The following is a 19,384-nucleotide window of genomic DNA, read 5'->3' as shown; positions in this document are numbered from 1 at the left end:
CTATAAGAAAAAAAATAAGCTTACAGTATTCGCCTACAGGAATTAGTATCAGATACAACAGAGGTCTGAAACTTAAAACTCTGTCTGAGTTTTCAAGGCAACATACAGCAACCAACAAATTAAATGAGCTCCAAAGAGGCAAAATAATAATAATAAATTTATATCTAAATGCATTTTCTCTCTTTCTGTATGATTAATAGATGTCAGGCTTTCCCATGAAACGATCTCATTCACTTTACAAACATGCATGAACTGAGTTGAATAATGGAGCTGTTTAAACTTGTCATGTTTGTTCTTCAGATCAGACTTTGTTTGTGTAAAGTTTCATTCAGAACGCTGATATGCATGATATGCATGTAATAACTTCTGATCTGCAGACAAGTAGTGAATGGACTACAGTCCTTTTATCAGACCGTTCCATAACCTTTTATGTAACAGAACCATATCCTGTAAATCTGTCATATCACTCAAAAACCCAACAGGGGGAGGTGCCCCGGGCATTTTTGTAGTAAAAAGAGAACATATTATGTTTCTGGCTGAATGAAACAAACGTGTTTAAAAAGCTGCAGGACAGAGTTGTTTGGACGTTGTGGAAGTTTTCTTCTCGCGCCTCCGGTGAGTTCTCATGTTGATTTCTAATAGTCTACATAAGAACAAGTGTTTAAAGTGTGTGCTGGTCAGTGGTGGCATGTGAAATCAATAGGTTTTTTTTCCTATTGAATAACAGTTTCCCTAGTCGTGCAAGGTGTTAGTTATTTCAAATTGTGCTGCTTTGGTATTTAGTTCGTGAAAGCATAGATGGTTTTGAATGAATCTTTGAATTGAACGAATCGTTCTCGTGCACTCGCTCGTATCTTTCGTTTGCCGCAGCCTCTCCTTTACAACCGCTTTCCTGTTTAGTTTCAAAAGAATGACTTAACATGAACTAATGCATTCTGTACGACTGTGGTGGTTAGATCAACTGAACGAATGTGGAACGTTTGGACAAAACTACTGAACGAAAGTCACGTGAATCAGTCTCGTTCACATAAGCAAGGAAACGAAGGAAGAATTATGTGCAAAAGTAACTATACTTCAACTGTACAGTTGAATTCTCTGTTGTCGTTTGTGGGGAAAACACTAAACACACTTAATCTGAAGTCTCGTAGTAACACTTTGATTCGATTGTTTTAAACTCACTCATAACACTCAAAAACACTTGCCGCCACCAACTGACGTAACTAAGTAACCAACACGATTCGGGCTGATTTATTTAAGTGAACAAAACAGAATTCAACTTTTTAGCGAAAATCAAGAGATATTGTATTCACTGGAATTGATCAAAATCCCCTCCAATGCGCTGTTCAAAATATCTAGCTAGCCTAGCTGTAACAGATATATGTTGCAAACCTTTTAATACCACATTTAAACTGTAAAACGGAAGAAGTGACAGTGTTCTTAGAATAGGGAAGAGGTGACAGTGTTCTTATTATAGCGTTAAAAAAAAAAAAAAAAAAAAGATTGATGGTTGGAAAATGGTTGTTTCCAGAGGCATCTGGTAGGCTACTTTTCAGAAACAAGCAAGCACAGATGATTGCTATGCTATCAATGGCAAAAAAGTGTACTTTATTATTTTGTTGCCTATAATGTTATTATTTTGTTGTCTATAATGTTCCTCCAAAGCAGCTGCCCAACTATCAAGTCTACTACTCAACTTGACCAAGCTGTATATTTGCACAGTTTTAAACATGCTTAAGGTAAAAGACAAAATTATAAACTAAAGATCTGCTAAAGACATGCTTTAACTCCCTTGGCTGTTTTCTCCTATTGGGCACACTGAATACATCAAAAAGTACTTTGAAATATAACTCCATATCTCTAGTTAAATACCCTTTGGCCTTTTGAAAACATGAACTTTCACTCACACTGCAGTATGCATGTACAACAGTACTGTTGTGGGAGTGAACAAAAGGACTTGTGACTTATGATACAACTTAGCCATGATTTAGCATGTCACGTTTTCATGGGTCTGTTTTCTGAGAGAAAATATTTGAGAGCTCATAATAAAACTGGACAGACTTCCAGTCAAGGTTAAAAATAAAAACAAAATCGTACGGAAAATCTTCCAGCCCAAAGTGTCATCTGCCATGGGATACCATTCCTTTACTCTCATCATCAAAAGTAAAATAAAAAATAGGGCATTTAACTCATCATCAAAAGTAAAAATAAAATAAATGGGATTTTATTGCAGTTAGTTTAAGCTGGGATATAGGCTACTTTCTGCTTGAGTATTATTTTCATATTATAGAGAAAAGGTATTTAATTTTGTATTGCTATTTATTTATTCATTAATTTATGTATTACGTGTATTCAGTAGAACAGAGCAACAGGAGAGCGTGGCACTAGCAACACCAAGGTCATGGGTTCAATTCCCAGGTAATGCATGAACTGATAAATATATACCTTTAATACAAGTCACTTTGAATAAAAGCTTCTGCCAAATGTACAAATGCAAATGTTAAGTAGAAATACTTTATTTGATAGAACTGGGGCAGAGATGAAGATGAAGGAGTTCTGAATCTGATACTGTCCCACGGTTGTAAAGTTAAATGGTAGCTCATTAACTAGACCTCTGCATGGAAATGCTCTTTTCACCTTTAAAGACTGAATGACCCTTCACTCACATACTATAGTATTTATGTGTCTTGTCATGCACATTGAGGCTGAAGGAGAGTAAGCTGTGCTTGTACTTCTTTGACTTACCTTACACTCAACAAAGTGGTTCTGGTAATGATTTTGTAGTCTACATTTTCATGGGTAAGAACATGTTTCTTGGTATGGAACAGCATATGGATCAAAGGAGCAATAACTCCTAATGTTGAACAGACTTATTCGACTGTCAAATATGAAATGGTTAAGTCTTTCTTTAAATTGTTTGTACATATATAATGTGACATGCTCAAGTCTTTCAGTGGATCACTCTTGTTCCCTTGCTTTACCACAGGTGCCATGAACAAACAGATTTTTCAGTCATGTGGCCAAATCTGGATAGTCCTTCTACTGACGACTGTCCCAGTTGTTCAGAGCGGGAAGGTTCTTGTCTTTCCTGTGGATGGCAGTCACTGGGTCAACATGAACATCTTGATTGAAGCACTTCATGCCAAAGGTCACAATGTTACAGTCATTCGGACGTCAGACAGCTGGTACATCAAAGAATTCTCTCCTCACTACACATCAATCCCCATAAGTTCCCCTGGAGGATTTGATGAAGAATTCTTCGAGACGTTTGCATTCAGACTTATGGAGATTCGGAGGGAAGGTTCCACCTGGGCTCGTCTGAAGGTGGAGATAGAGATGTGGGCAGGTACTTTTGAGTTGACGAAAATAGAAAGTGAGATGATAAACAGTATGTTGGAGGACCAGCAGCTGATGCAGTCCTTTAGGGATGCCAAGTATGATTTGCTCCTTACAGATCCACTCTTGTTTGGAGGGGTCCTTTTGGGCCATTTCCTGAAACTGCCCATTGTCTACAATGTGCGTTGGACAATGTATAGTGAAGGTCATTTTGCAATAGCTCCTTCTCCACTTTCTTATATTCCTTTTCCAATGGTGGAGTTATCAGACCGCATGAGCTTTTTTCAAAGAGTGAAGAATGTAGTGATGTACACTGTAGCTGAAGCACAAGGCGCTTTCCTGTTTGCGCCACATTATAATGCACTTTGTGAACGGTTCATTGGCCCAGGAGTGTCCTTCCTTACCTTAATTCAGGGTGCTGATCTGTGGCTCCATAGAGTTGATTTTATTTTTGAATTCCCGCGTCCCACTATGCCAAACATCGTCTACATGGGAGGTTTTCAGTGTAAGCCATCAAAGCCTCTTCCACAAGATCTGGAGGACTTTGTGCAGAGCTCTGGGGAGCATGGTGTCATCATCATGTCTCTGGGCACTCTCATTGGTCAGCTTCCTGATGATGTGGCAGAGGCAGTTGCTGAAGCTTTTGCAGAACTTCCACAGAAGATCATCTGGAGGTACAAAGGAAAGAGACCATCTGCACTAGGGAACAACACCTTAATGATGGACTGGATGCCTCAGAATGATCTTCTGGGTCATCCTAAGACCAGAGCCTTTGTGGCACATGGAGGAACCAATGGAATTCAAGAAGCCATCTACCACGGGGTACCAATCATTGGATTTGGGCTGATTTTTGACCAGCCTGATAATCTTTCTAAAATGAGAGTAAAGGGTGTAGCCAAGAATGTAGACTTTGCCACAGTGGATAAGGACTCCTTCCTTAAAACTGTCAAAGAGGTCCTTTATGAGCCCTCTTATCGGGAGAACATGCAGAGGCTCTCAAGGCTTCACAAGGACGTCCCAGTGAAGCCTCTGGACAACGCCATCTTCTGGATTGAGTTTGTTATGAGGCACAAAGGTGCCGCTCACCTGCGCACAGACTCTTACAAAATGCCCTGGTACTCTTATCACTCTGTTGATGTCATTCTGTTCCTGCTTTCTGCTGTGTCACTCATAATCCTGACTATATATGCGGTTATCAAGTATTTCTGCTGCAGAATATGCATGAGAAAAACAAAAAAAAAAAGTGAATGACTTTACTTTTATTTTTACTCTGGTATTAAGCAGCTTCAGGTTAGACATTTCCTGCAGTTAATGACCAAAGCTTTCAATCATGATATTCAGTTAAAATGGTGATCTATAGATGTTGATTTATTGGTTTGTGCACATGTTTTTAGTTGTGTTATTGTTTTAGAACCTATTCTATATTTCATATATGAATTATGTCAGCTCTATCATGCTTTCTATTTCTATAAACTCATGTTTGATTTTATTATCATTTAAGTTTTCCTTTTCTTTACTGTATGTTATTATTTCACCATCTCCATGCATTTGATTGTAATGTTGTTTGTTAGTGTTTCTGTTTCATATTTATGTGCTGAACAAATGAATTAAACTTTCGAATTGAAACATAAAATTTGGACAATCATATATAATGTATGTAAACAAAACGTTTAAAAACTGTACATAATTGTTTCTTAGTCACTAGTCAGATGTTTTAATGCCTTGCCTTCCATTTAGCAGGTGAGTAACAAGTAATACTGTGTCCCCTGACTGTAGTGCTGACTTGGGTCCGCCCATATCTGTTAAATGGCAACGTGAAGTTTAGGCTATAAGATATTGAAGTATATGATGTCTACAGGCAAACACCACTCACATATTTATAATAAAATGCAAAAATCTAGATTTTCTTCAACTGTTGCAAGAATTTTATACCACGTGACATAACTGTTCCACATCATGCTTGTTATTTGCAACAACACTGCTATCTTCACTGCAGCTACACAGATTGGCCTACTGCCAGTGTTGGGGAGTAACTAGTTACATGTAACAGTGTTACGTAATTTAATTACAAAATAAATGTAACTGTAATCCATTACAGTTACTGGGCAAAAATGTGTAATTCAATTACAGTTACTTGAAAATGTTAACGATAAAAAAGGGGGTGACATCTGAATATTTTCTGTAAAAAGCTAGGATATGTTGAATAATCTTAATTTGTTGTTTTGCCTGTTTTTGATGTGCACGATGCCTCCTGCCATTTAAAGGCCATTTAGTAATGATGCTATTCTGATGCTTTTGATTGTCTCTCTTGTATTCAGTCTTTAAAGGTGAAAAGAGCATTTCCATGCAGAGGTCAAATCTCCTGTCTGAGATTTGCCATCATGGCGTGTGATAAAAATGCGTCCCAGTGCTGGAAATTTTTAAATCATTTCATCCAGAAATCTGTATTTAACCTCAGAACGATCTCAAAGTAAAAAGAGGTACTAAAGTCTGATTTTGTGGTGGCTGTGCTTTAAAATTAAATTATTATAATTAAAGTGATGAAGGATTTTGAAAGTCTGACAGTAATCACTAATCAGTGTTGAGTACTACTGTAAGGTTAACCCTGCCTCGTTTAAATGTTTGAAAGTAAAAAAACAAAAACAGTTAGCCTACTGGAAAAAATAGCCTAATCAAATGTAATCAGTTACATTACTTCAATAAAGTAATTGAAATAGTTACACTTCTTATTGCATGTTAAATAGGGTAACTTGAAGTCTGTAACCTATTACATTTTCAAAGTAACCTTCCCAACACTGCTTACTGCATTTACAACACAACACATACAGCATGACCAGCTTTGTTCGCTTATCGAAAGAATGACTCTTATGAGCCGATTCTTTATAGTGAATCAAAACATAAAGCACTGTATCCCGCTTTCTGAACAAATGACTGTTATGAGTCGGTTTAGTGAATCAAATGCTTAATTCATAACCGGGTACTAGCAAACTCGTACTATTTTTACCATATCGTTATATGGCAGGAATTCAGCAAAACACAGCGCCACCGTCGATTCTTCATATGCTCTATGAGTCGATTATTTTTAGTCAATCAATAACATACATAGTGTGACTGACCAATGTATTCCAGATGATTCTCGCACGAATGACTCCTTGGAGCCATTTCTTTTAAGTGAATCACACAGATACAGTTTGCAACTTAGACTACTGTTTTATGTTGTACTCAAGACGCATTAAGTTTAAATAGGTTACTGTATTATCTTTGAATGACAGTATTAACTTAAAACCTATGAGGTATGAATTTTGTCAGCATGCAGATATTTTATTTAAAAACATTATCGACTAAAATAATTCAGAATTTGTGATTTAGTTTGATAAAAAAATATATATATTTAAAATATTTTTATGTAATACTATATAGAAACAATTAAATGCATATTAGGTGTGCACAAAGTGCTTCGAGCGAGCAGAGACACAGGAGAGTGGTTGTATCAAGCACACACTTCTAGAATGTCCTCACTCTTAAGAAGCTTTGAGTAGTTCAGCTCATTTTGCTGAATCAGTTTGATTCAATTTCCTATGGGCCATTTTACATGTTCTTTTTTCTGTACAAAAAAAAAAAAAAAAAGTTTGTTACAGTAAGTGCTGTTGTTTTCCATTAGGCTATATTTTCAATCTCTTGAATACTGTTTGTGCCAAAGACAGTCTGGTGTTTCTTCTCAAATGCACTAAATGTAGTTCTGTAGAAATTAAGTATTGGTCATTTAAGTATAGCTTCAGTGAACTTAGTCAGTACTAAGATAAAATTACAAGTACAATTTTAAATGGTAGCTTATTAACTTGGGCTGTGCAGTTAAATGCCCTTTGCCCTGTTAAAGACTGTTAAATGACTGTATCAGCATGCACAACGAGACCAAAACAGAGTAAATGCTTGTAGTGTTGTTAGTTAAGCTACATTCCAGGCCGATCTGCTACATATTCATAGGTAAGAATATATATTTTTATAATGAACAGCATAGAGATCACAAGGAACAGTAGTACTTAATATTACAAGTAGATATGTTTGCTGTTTCCACACCAATTAGAAAAATTAGAATGTTTGAGATTTTTATTTGACATTTGCCTTGCGAAAGCTGTTTTTTTTTATGTTCATATGGGTGATTTCCCCCCCCCCTTTATTACAGGTTTGAATGCCATCTAGTTAGCAAACCAAGTGATATGTTCTTGGTTACCAGAACTAAATGTTGTGTCTTGTCAAAAAATTCAATATTGCTTTTTTTTTTTTTTTTTTTGATTCTATAAGACAATCACCTTAAGGCTGTAATACACTACATGATTTAAAACCTGTACAGATTTTTAAAACACTGCATCATACTTGATTCATACACTAAACAACAGAGTATTATACACAGAGACTTTCAAAACGTTCTGAACACCAAGGCTTGTGTTTTCAATGAGAACGGCACATTTTTTATAACGCCAGCAGCGTGACGAGGTGCTGAGCATCTATTTCACGCTGAGCGCTCGCCATTTTTTTCTGGTCGCGGAGAGTTGAAGAATGTTCAACTTTGGGTGAAACGCAGGCTCATCATCGTCTCTTTTTACCCAGCCGTCCAAGCACAGTGAAGGAAGGGCGGGACAAATCCCACATCGACCAACCATCACATCCTCTTTGTATTACAGCAACAGACGACAACAAGAAGCGCAACAACAGAACAAAATCATTGAAAACCAGAGCCAGAGCAAGTACTTTATATTCTATTGACATTTTTATATTAAGAAAACACTACTAGTGATACTAATACTAGCAACACTTTCGATATTCCGTATCAGCACATATAGCGTCTTAACTGAAAAAAGACACCGTGCCGAAGTGTTCTCAAGCGCCTGCAACAAGACGTTTTCAGTGGAACGCTGGCTAAAAACACTTTGGTGGACTCACAGCCTAACAAACTCACGCAGAAACATGCAGCTTGTCACAACAAATGAAAACAATGTGTGTTCTAAAATCGGCAAAAAAATGTCACACGTTTGATGTCTACCTACTAAATAGAATCATAGTCTGAAAAAAAAGTAAATATGTGCCCATCATATACTACACGATTTTTTTCAGAAATCTGTCAGCTCCGAAGGCCTAAAATCTGCAGACTGGCTCTGACTTTCGGTAACTAGTGTTGACGCGTCTAGACTACAAATAGTAGCAAAAAAATGCTAAAGTTGTGTAGTGGCTTGGCTCCTTTCAGTGCAGCTGCCCTGCCGCAAAGCTTGCTAGCATTTCACTTTACAATCTGTTAAAAAATTTCACATTTTCTGATGCAATGTTGAATGAACAATTTACATTTCACTAATATTACAACTTGACATATTCAACTGGTTCCAAAAGTCTGTCAGAACATTATTGTTACTCTGTTGCTTTACAGCAGGTGCCATGAACAGACAGATTTTTCAGATATGTGGTCAAATCACATTAACCCTCCTGCTGACGACTGTCCCAGTTGTTCAGAGTGGGAAGGTTCTTGTCTTTCCTGTGGATGGCAGTCACTGGGTCAACATGAACATCGTGATTGAAGCACTTCATGCCAAAGGTCACAATGTTACAGTCATTCGGATGGCAGACAGCTGGTACATCAAAGAATTCTCTCCTCACTACTCATCAATCACTCTGAATTCCCCTGGAGGATTTGATGAAGAATTCATTGAAGGATTTGCATTCAGACTTATGGAGATTCTGAGGAAGGGTTCCACATGGGCTCGTCTGAAGCTGGAGATAGAGATGTGGGAAAATATTTTAAAGATGCATAAAATAGAAAGTGAGTTTATAGTCAACATGTTTGAAGACCAGCAGCTGATGCAGTCTTTTAAAGATGCCAAATATGATTTGATTCTAACAGATCCCGTCAACTTTGGAGGTGTACTATTGGGTCATTATCTCAAACTGCCCATTGTCTACAATGTCCGTTGGACAGTTTACAGTGAGGCTCATTTTGCAATAGCTCCTTCACCACTTTCTTATGTTCCTTTACCAATGCTGGAGTTATCAGACCGCATGAGTTTTTTGGAAAGAGTAAAGAATGTTTTGATGTACATCTTAACTGAAACACAAGTTGCTTTCATGATTGCTCCAACTTATAATCCACTTTGTGAACGCTTCATTGGTCCAGGAGTATCTTTCTTTTCTTTAATTCAGGGTGCCGATCTGTGGCTCCATAGAGTTGATTTTATTTTTGAATTCCCGCGTCCCACTATGCCAAACATCGTCTACATGGGAGGTTTTCAGTGCAAGCCATCAAAGCCTCTTCCACAAGATCTGGAGGACTTTGTGCAGAGCTCTGGGGAGCATGGTGTCATCATCATGTCTCTGGGCACTCTCATTGGTCAGCTTCCTGATGATGTGGCTGAGGCAGTTGCTGAAGCTTTTGCAGAACTTCCACAGAAGATCATCTGGAGGTACAAAGGAAGGAGACCATCTGCACTAGGGAACAACACCTTAATGATGGACTGGATGCCTCAGAATGATCTTCTGGGTCATCCTAAGACCAGAGCCTTTGTGGCACATGGAGGAACCAATGGAATTCAAGAAGCCATCTACCACGGGGTACCAATCATTGGATTAGGGCTGATTTTTGACCAGCCTGATAATCTTTCTAAAATGAGAGTAAAGGGTGTAGCCAAGAATGTAGACTTTGCCACAGTGGATAAGGACTCCTTCCTTAAAACTGTCAAAGAGGTCCTTTATGAGCCCTCTTATCGGGAGAACATGCAGAGGCTCTCAAGGCTTCACAAGGACGTCCCAGTGAAGCCTCTGGACAACGCCATCTTCTGGATTGAGTTTGTTATGAGGCACAAAGGTGCCGCTCACTTGCGCACAGACTCTTACAAAATGCCCTGGTACTCTTATCACTCTGTTGATGTCATTCTGTTCCTGCTTTCTGCTGTGTCACTCATAATCCTGACTATATATGCGGTTATCAAGTATTTCTGCTGCAGAATATGCATGAGAAAAACAAAAAACAAAAGTGAATGATTTTTCTTTTTTTCTTTTTACTCAGATATTAAGCAACTTAAGTCAGACATTTCCAGTATATTAACGACCAAAGCTTTCAATCATCATGATATTCATTTCAAATGGTGATCTATAGATGTTGATTTATTGGTTTGTGCACGTTTTTAGTTGTGTTCATTGTTTTAGAACCTATTCTATATTTCATTTCTGAATTATGTCAGCTCTATCATGCTTTCTATTTCTATAAACTCACCTTTTCTTTTACTTTATATTATTATCTCATCAATCTCTATATGCATTTGATTGTAATGTTGTTTGTTAGTGTTTCTGTTTCATATATGTGCTGAACAAATTAATTAAACTTTTGAATTGAAACAGAAAATTTGGACAATCATATATAATGTATACAATAATTGTTTCTTAGGGTGCTTTCACATCTGTAGTTCGGTTCATTTGTTCCTGACCAAGGGTATAGCATTTTTCAGCCGTTTTGGTTCCTTTTCACACCGCACCGATTGCTCTGGTCTGAATCAGTTGACGAGTTGGTAACACAAACCAAAATTCAGTTACCTGACAAAATCCACATCACTCCTCTTCTTCTTCTGGCATTTTATGGCGGTTGGAAAACAAACAACAGATGTGTTCCTGCCACCTACTGGGCTGGAGTGTGGACCATTGATGGAATAGGAAGAACTAAATAAATAAATAAATGAATGCCTATTAAACAGATATACCTTTCTTAAGTATCTCATGGATGCATTATATGTTTTATGATGATTCAAGCCATTATTCAGCAGTGTTTTAAGTCTAAGATTTCCTATCCCCATTTCTCTTAATTCTTCCAACAGAAATACCCTCATGTTCATAAGCAGTAGGCTACAATATATTAGTACATGCTCTACTGTTTCTGCGGATCCACATAAACCATAATTCACAGACTCATGTTTGCTCATATAGAGAGAATAATAGAGAGCTGTGTGCCCAAGTCGAAGTATCCAAATTACTCTATGACCAGATGTGACTTGGAACGCATTTCTTAAACTGCTCCTCGATTGGTCAGAATTAATGTGCGGGAATATTCCAACGGAACTCCCAGAAGTAAACAAAGAGAGGAGGAAAAAACCCAGCAGACAACACGCCGCTTTTGTGAGTCATACATGGAGAGACGACTGCGGGCTGATTGTATACCTGGTCATCATCATATACTACATAGTTTGTATTCACCACTTTAGCATAGGCGTCGATTTCGGGGGGGACGGGGGGACGCGTACCCACCAGATTTCGTCATGAGTCATTTTGTACCCACCACTTTTAACTTCCATCCATATTAATTTGACTTTTGGTACGATTTTTTTGACCGTTTTCAGTGGTTGTGAGGAGCAATATGAGAGAGAAATTTGGTAATCATTGTCTGACCTAACAAAAAAACATTATAATATTCATTTTATTTTATTTTCCGTGTTCGCATTTATGAGGGAAAAAAACAACGTGTCAGTTCTTGGTTACGGACGTGAGCGCTCTTGAAAGCGGCACTAAAAGACTTTAAAACTTTCACAGAGACCTCAAACAGAACAGCTGCCTTTCTTTAAAGTGAATTTCGTTTTGTATTAATTATATCTTAATTTTAATCAATGTTTCATGAACCAATTGCCTGGATTTAATAAATAAGAAGTAAATATAGCAGAATCACGACATGGAGGCGCCGGCGAGTGAACTGGAGTTCGTCTCATAAATGAACCGAAACTCAGCGTATAATGCACATTCACATTCACAGCGTATTTAGACACATTTAGACGCAGTCATAATCATTACTTTTACCAGTTCTTTGTGGCAAACTTTATGCATGCGGTCGTGCGCTTGAGTGCGGCTATATTACGTAAGCTCATTATCCTGTAGGCTATATAAGTAATTAAATTAATATAAAGGGGCGATTTGTCAACGAATGCCTACTAGTCTACAACTAGCCTACTAGTCGACTAGAGAAAAAACTTTTAGTCGGAAGCAGCCCTTATTCCACATATTTTCGAACCAGGCAACAGGACATCTGTGTTGAGCCAGCGACCCTGCGGAATGAATGAGCGGAGCGGAATATTCAGAAATGCGCTCTCCACCCACGAGCTCTGATCGGAACAAACCCGAACCTCACTGTCTGCTGAACTTGCGCAGAAACATCAAAATATAACCAGCTTTTTAAAATGGTTTTTAAAACTGAACACTATTTTAGCACAAATTATGAGCTTATTGGCGATTTTTGTATAATTATTGACAAAATCAGAATATAGTAAAAAAAAAAAAAAAAAATTTTACGTTTTGGGTGGGCCTGTTGAAAAGTGGGGCCGTGCCTGAGCTACAGCCTCGTTGATCTGTCTGAGATTTGCCACCATGGCTTGTGATAAAAATGCGTACTAGACAGTGCTGGAAATGTAACAATTATTTCATCCTTTAAAATTTTATTTTTATAGGCTAATGCTTGTCAAAGTCTGACAGTAATCAGTGTTGAGTACTACTGTAAGGTTAACCCTGCCTCGTTTAAATGTTTGAAAATGATTAACAGTAATGTTACAGTAACAGTAAAAAAAAAAAACAGTTAGCCTACAGTAAAAAATAGCCTAATCAAATCTAATCAGTTACATTACTTCAATAAAGTAATTGAAATAGTTACACTACTTATTACATTTTAAATAAGGTAACTTGAAGTCTGTAACCTATTACATTTTCAAAATAACCTTCGCAACACTGCAACATTTACAACACAAAACATACAGCATGACCAGCTTTGTTCGCTTATCGAAAGAATGACTCTTATGAGCCGATTCTTTACAGTGAATCAAAACATAAAGCACTGTATCCCGCTTTCTGAACAAATGACTGTTACATGGCAGGAATTCAGAAAAACACATACAGCGCCACAGTTGATTCTTCGAACCCTAATGAGTCGATTCTTTTTAGTCAATCAATAACATACATTGTGTGACCAATGTATTTCAAAAGATTTTCGCACGAATGACTCCATGGAGCCATTTCTTTGAATCACAGATACAGTTTGCAACTTAGAATACTTTGTTATTATGTTGTATTCAAGATGCATTAAGTTTAAATAGGTTACTGTATGATGTTTGAATGACAGTATTAGCTTAAAACTTATGAGGTATGAATTTTGTCAGCAGTAGCTATTTAAAAAAAAAATGATCGACTCAAATATTTCACATTTTCCGATTGTTTAGTTAAAAAAATAAATAAAAAAAATCGAATGTTTGTATGTGTCACGGAGCGCGCGCCTGTCACTGAGCGCGCGCCTTCACCTCTCTCCGGTCTCATTCGCTCCTTGTCACCTGAATTCTAGAACTACAATTCCCATCTTTCCCCCCTGCTATCATTAGTTCCCAGCCCTGTCTGGTTTTTCCACTCAGCATCATCACATCCACCTGTTAATCATTATCCACCCTTTATCTGGACTGCCTTGTTCTTTGTTTCTTTGTGAAGTGTTGTTTTGCCACGCTGCATGTTGCTACGTGTTTCCTTGGTGTTTTATACTCAGTGCTTCCTTGTTTCGTTACCTGCTTCAATAAAGTTCTGCAGATGGATCCGACTGCCTCTACTTCGTCATTACAGTATGTATAATACTACATATTATATCACAAAAGTGAATGATTTTTAATTAAATTGACACAATGTGTTTTTACTGAAAGACCTGAGTCTCAGTAGCTGTATTGTTTCTGTTAGACTATATCATAAGGACTTTGACTATATTCAAACCTGTTTTCAGTAAATATTCAGTTGTTCGATCTCTTAATTAAAATTACATTTTATATGGTGATTTTATAAATTTGTATTAATTCTAATCATATTTTTATGCATTACGCTATAATCTTTACTCACTATAGCTACATATCTTGTACAAATATGTCATTGTATGCAGTGTATCACAGCATTCAGTGGTCAGATATTTCCTAATATTCACCATCTTGCGTCTCAGTTATCGACTGTATCGATCAAAGCTGAATTTTCAGCATCATTCCTCCAGTCTTCAGTGTCACATGATCCTTCAGAAATCATTCTATGTTGATTTGCTGCTCAATAAACATTTTTATTATTATTAATGTTGAAAACAGTTGTGCTGCTTAATATGTTTTTGTGGAAACCATGATATAATTTTTAGGGTTATTTGATGAATAGAAAGTTGAAAAGAACAATTTATTTGAAATAGAAATCTTTGTAACATCATAAATGTTTTTACTGTCACTTTTGATCAATTTAATGCATCCTTGCTGAATAAAAGTATTAATTTCTTAAAATAAAAAATAAAAAGTACTGACCCCAGATGCTTGAACAATTTATAGATTCCAATTATAGTGCAATGAATTAATTAATAATATATTGTTCATTAAATTGGGTAGCCAGATCACAGAGCACAGTGCCTGTTGTCCCTTTCACATTATGTTGTGAGAGCAGAGTAAAAAGAAAAGGCCAACTACCCATAATCCAGCACTTGATAGAACAAAAAGAGCTCTTGTCACAAGAGTTCTTATTATATCAATGTCACTTTAAAAATTCACAGCATTATTGTAAATTATAAAGCATAAAAACAGAGCATGACAGGAAATTTACAACCCAGTCCATCAAAGTAACGGATAATAATTATTCGCAGTGCAACCACTGGCTTAGCCAGATCTATGGTGCGTTCAGCAGTCTTATAAACAGACACGATTGCAGCAAAAATGTCTCCCGAAGTTGTTATTAAAGTATTGTGGGATTATTATTTTTTTATTTTTTTATCTGGACTTAACATTGTGCTAAATTGTTAAAATTCTAATATCTAAATAGTTGGGGATTTTATAGCTTTCACTTTTTGTTGCAACTTGACAAATTCTTTGTTTAAATAGATCACATGGCTATGACTTTAGTTTTTCTTCTATTATTCTCATTGTGATAAATTTACTGAATGCAATATCCACTTCTTTGTTCTTACTGAATTAGAAAAAAAGAAACATGACTTCTACAACTGTACAAGCACAATAGTTAACTAACTAAGCAAGTTCAATTGAAGTGGACTCTTTGCAGCCTAGTATATCATCGCTTACAGTTAAAATATATACAGAAGAATGCATTTTTATATAAGCAACAAAAATAAATATTAACACCCTCGAATACAAAATAATGTAATTTTAAAAAAGTATTATTATTGTGAAAATCGTGTAAAATATCTGGCCAAAAAAATAGGTGATAAATTTACATTGTAAAAAATGTCTAACCCTCCCAAATCAAAAATTTCAAGTGACCAATAACATCTAAATTTTTCAATTGGCCCAAGTGAAATTCTGTAAATTTCAATTGGCCCAAGTGAAAATCTGTACATTTAATTTTATAATTTACAGAATTTCACTTGGGCCAATTGAAAAATTTAGATGTTATCGGTCACTTGAAATTTTTGATTTGGGATGGTTAGAAAATTTTTACAGTGTACTTGTTTTTTCTTTTTTGTGGTACAGCTCAATTCTAGCTGTCCTTACATGATGCACATATGCAACTAATTTTAAAATGTGCTTGTTCTCTTTTTTGCGACAGGAACTATGAATGGACAGGTTTTTCAGGTGCTTGGGCCAATCATGTTAACCCTCCTGCTGACGACTGTCCCAGTTCAGAGCGGGAAGGTTCTTGTCTTTCCTGTGGATGGCAGTCACTGGGTCAACATGAACATCTTAATTGAAGCACTTCATGCCAAAGGTCACTATGTTACAGTCATTCGGATGTCAAACAGCTGGTACATCAAAGAATTCTCTCCTCACTACTCATCAATCAATCTCAAGTCTGAAGGAGGATTTAGTGAAGAATTCCTGGATATGTTTGTATCCAGACTTATGGAGATTCATAGGAAGGGTTCCACATGGGCTCGTCTGAAGCTGGAGATAGAGATGTGGAAAAGTTCTTTGAAGAAGATGAAAACAGAAAGTGAGATGATAGTCAACATGTTTGAAGAACAGCAACTGATGCAGTCCTTAAAAGAAGCCAAATATGATTTGATTCTTACAGATCCAGCCATGTTTGGAGGGGTCATATTGGGTCATTATCTCAAACTGCCCATTGTCTTCAATGTCCGTTGGACATTGTATGGTGAAGGTCATTTTGCAATAGCTCCTTCTCCACTTTCTTATGTTCCTTTTCCAATGTTGGAGTTATCAGACCGCATGAGCTTTTTTCAAAGAGTGAAGAATGTAGTGATGTACTTCATAACTGAAACACAAGGCGCTTTCCTGTTTGCTCCAACTTTTAATGCACTTTGTGAACGCTTCATTGGTCCAGGAGTATCTTTCTTTTCTTTAATTCAGGGTGCCGATCTGTGGCTCCATAGAGTTGATTTTATTTTTGAATTCCCGCGTCCCACTATGCCAAACATCGTCTACATGGGAGGTTTTCAGTGCAAGCCATCAAAGCCTCTTCCACAAGATCTGGAGGACTTTGTGCAGAGCTCTGGGGAGCATGGTGTCATCATCATGTCTCTGGGCACTCTCATTGGTCAGCTTCCTGATGATGTCGCTGAGGCAGTTGCTGAAGCTTTTGCAGAACTTCCACAGAAGATCATCTGGAGGTACAAAGGAAAGAGACCATCTGCACTAGGGAACAACACCTTAATGATGGACTGGATGCCTCAGAATGATCTTCTGGGTCATCCTAAGACCAGAGCCTTTGTGGCACATGGAGGAACCAATGGAATTCAAGAAGCCATCTACCACGGGGTACCAATCATTGGATTTGGGCTGATTTTTGACCAGCCTGATAATCTTTCTAAAATGAGAGTAAAGGGTGTAGCCAAGAATGTAGACTTTGCCACAGTGGATAAGGACTCCTTCCTTAAAACTGTCAAAGAGGTCCTTTATGAGCCCTGTTATCGGGAGAACATGCAGAGGCTCTCAAGGCTTCACAAGGACGTCCCAGTGAAGCCTCTGGACAACGCCATCTTCTGGATTGAGTTTGTTATGAGGCACAAAGGTGCCGCTCACCTGCGCACAGACTCTTACAAAATGCCCTGGTACTCTTATCACTCTGTTGATGTCATTCTGTTCCTGCTTTCTGCTGTGTCACTCATAATCCTGACTATATATGTGGTTATCAGGTATTTCTGCTGCAGAATATGCATGAGAAAAACAAAAAGCAAAAGTGAATGACTTTACTTTTTTACTTTTACTCAGATATTAAGCAGCTTCAGGTTAGACATTTACTGCAATTAATGACCAAAACTTTCAATCATTATAATATTCAGTTAAAAATAAATTTGTGATCTATAGATGTTGATTTATTGGTTTGTGCACATGTTTTTAGTTGTGTTATTGTTTTAGAACCTATTCTATATTTCATATATGAATTATGTCAGCTCTATCATGCTTTCTATTTCTATAAACTCATGTTTGAGTTTATCATTTAAGTTTTCCTTTTCTTTACTGTATGTTATTATTTCACCATCTCCATGCATTTGATTGTAATGTTGTTTGTTAGTGTTTCTGTTTCATATTTATGTGCTGAACAAATGAATTGAACTTTCGAATTGAAACATAAAAGTTGGACAATCATATATAATGTATGTAAACAAAACTTTTAAAAACTGTACATAATTGTTTCTTAGTCACTAGTCAGATGTTTTAATGCCTTGCCTTCCATTCAGAAGGTGAGTAACAAGTAATACTGTGACCCCTGACTGTAGTGCTGACTTGGGTCCACCCATATCCATTAAATGGCAACGTGAAGTTTAGGCTATAAGATATTGAAGTATATGATGTGTACAGGAAAACACCACTCACATATTTATCCTCAGAACGATCTAAAAGTAAAAAGAGGTGCTAAAGTCTGATTTTGTGGTGGCTGTGCTTTAAAATTAAATTATTATAATTAATTTAAGTGATGAAGGATTTTGAAAGTCTGACAGTAATCACTAATCAGTGTTGAGTACTACTGTAAGGTTAGCCCTGCCTCGTTTAAATGTTTGAAAGTAAAAAAACAAAAACAGTTAGCCTACTGGAAAAAATAGCCTAATCAAATCTAATCAGTTACATTACTTCAATAAAGTAATTGAAATAGTTACACTACTTATTGCATTTTAAATAGGGTAACTTGAAGTCTGTAACTTATTACATTTTCAAAGTAACCTTCCCAACACTGCTAACTGCATTTACAACACAAAACATACAGCATGACCAGCTTTGTTCGCTTATCGAAAGAATGACTCTTATGAGCCGATTCTTTATAGTGAATCAAAACATAAAGCACTGTATCCCGCTTTCTGAACAAATGACTGTTATGAGTCGGTTTAGTGAATCAAATGCTTAATTCATAACCGGGTACTAGCAAACTCTTACTATTTTTACCATATCGTTATATGGCAGGAATTCAGCAAAACACAGCGCCACCGTCGATTCTTCTTATGCTCTATGAGTCGATTATTTTTAGTCAATCAATAACATACATAGTGTGACTGACCAATGTATTCCAGATGATTCTCGCACGAATGACTCCTTGGAGCCATTTCTTTTAAGTGAATCACACAGATACAGTTTGCAATTTAGACTACTGTGTTATGTTGTACTCAAGACACATTAAGTTTAAATAGGTTACTGTATTATCTTTGAATGACAGTATTAACTTAAAACCTATGAGGTATGAATTTTGTCAGCATGCAGATATTTTATTGAAAAAAATTATCGACTGAAATAATTCAGATTTTGTGATTTAGTTTGATAAAAAAAATATATATATTTTAAAACTATTTATGTGTAATACTATATAGCAACAATTAAATGCATATTGCTGTGCATATTAGGTGTGCACAAAGTGTTTCGAGCGAGCAGAGACACAGGAGAGTGGTTGTATCAAGTACACACTTCTAGAATGTCCTCACTCTTAAGAAGCTTTGAGTAGGTCAGGTCATTTTGCTGAATCAGTTTGATTCAAATTCCTATGGGCCATTTTACATGTTCTTTTTTCTGTACTGAAAAAAAAAAAAATGTTTGTTACAGTAAGTGCTGTTGTTTTCCATTAGGCTATATTTTTAATCTCTTGA

General features: G+C 36.7%; 3 protein-coding genes across 12 annotated transcripts in view; 2 read left to right on the top strand and 1 right to left on the bottom strand.

Annotated features, from left to right (window-relative positions):
• elfn1b (extracellular leucine-rich repeat and fibronectin type III domain containing 1b) overlaps nucleotides 1–19,384 on the bottom strand; it is a 106,026-nt gene that overhangs the window by 31,720 nt on the left and 54,922 nt on the right. The window lies entirely within an intron of this gene.
• LOC311286010 (UDP-glucuronosyltransferase 2C1-like) lies at nucleotides 475–19,265 on the top strand. 5 transcript variants are annotated; one of them, XM_084401997.1, is made up of 2 exons: nucleotides 475–615; nucleotides 15,901–19,265. In XM_084401997.1, exon 2 carries the CDS (start codon nucleotides 15,906–15,908, stop codon nucleotides 17,496–17,498), a length of 1,593 nt encoding a protein of 530 aa, XP_084258123.1. In that variant the 5' UTR covers nucleotides 475–615; nucleotides 15,901–15,905; the 3' UTR covers nucleotides 17,499–19,265. The 5 variants fall into 5 exon arrangements, with proteins under 5 accessions (XP_084258123.1, XP_084258122.1, XP_084258120.1 ...); XM_084401996.1 differs by lacking the exon at nucleotides 475–615 and adding an exon at nucleotides 7,233–7,317; XM_084401994.1 differs by lacking the exons at nucleotides 475–615; nucleotides 15,901–19,265 and adding exons at nucleotides 7,233–7,317; nucleotides 8,753–11,015.
• On the top strand, nucleotides 480–4,966 carry LOC311286012 (UDP-glucuronosyltransferase 2A2-like). 5 transcript variants are annotated; one of them, XM_084402002.1, is made up of 4 exons: nucleotides 495–615; nucleotides 1,663–1,736; nucleotides 2,354–2,415; nucleotides 2,984–4,966. In XM_084402002.1, exon 4 carries the CDS (start codon nucleotides 2,989–2,991, stop codon nucleotides 4,582–4,584), a length of 1,596 nt encoding a protein of 531 aa, XP_084258128.1. In that variant the 5' UTR covers nucleotides 495–615; nucleotides 1,663–1,736; nucleotides 2,354–2,415; nucleotides 2,984–2,988; the 3' UTR covers nucleotides 4,585–4,966. The 5 variants fall into 5 exon arrangements, with proteins under 5 accessions (XP_084258126.1, XP_084258127.1, XP_084258125.1 ...); XM_084402003.1 differs by having other exon boundaries at nucleotides 544–615; nucleotides 1,666–1,736; nucleotides 2,357–2,415; XM_084402001.1 differs by lacking the exon at nucleotides 1,663–1,736 and having other exon boundaries at nucleotides 482–615; nucleotides 2,357–2,415.

The sequence above is a fragment of the Rutilus rutilus genome, assembly GCF_951802725.1.
Source record: "Rutilus rutilus genome assembly, chromosome: 2".
Classification (NCBI taxonomy): Eukaryota; Metazoa; Chordata; class Actinopteri; order Cypriniformes; family Leuciscidae; genus Rutilus; species Rutilus rutilus.
This window is presented reverse-complemented; position numbering and strand designations above follow the sequence as displayed.

Coding starts and splice junctions, on each gene's coding strand:
- LOC311286010 (XM_084401993.1), top strand. CDS start 13,838: ATGTTGCTACGTGTTTCCTTGGTGTTTTATACTCAGTGCTTCCTTGTT. Junction 13,947..15,900: donor GCCTCTACTTCGTCATTACA/GTATGTATAATA, acceptor TTTTTGCGACAG/GAACTATGAATGGACAGGTT.
- LOC311286012 (XM_084402000.1), top strand. CDS start 2,989: ATGAACAAACAGATTTTTCAGTCATGTGGCCAAATCTGGATAGTCCTT.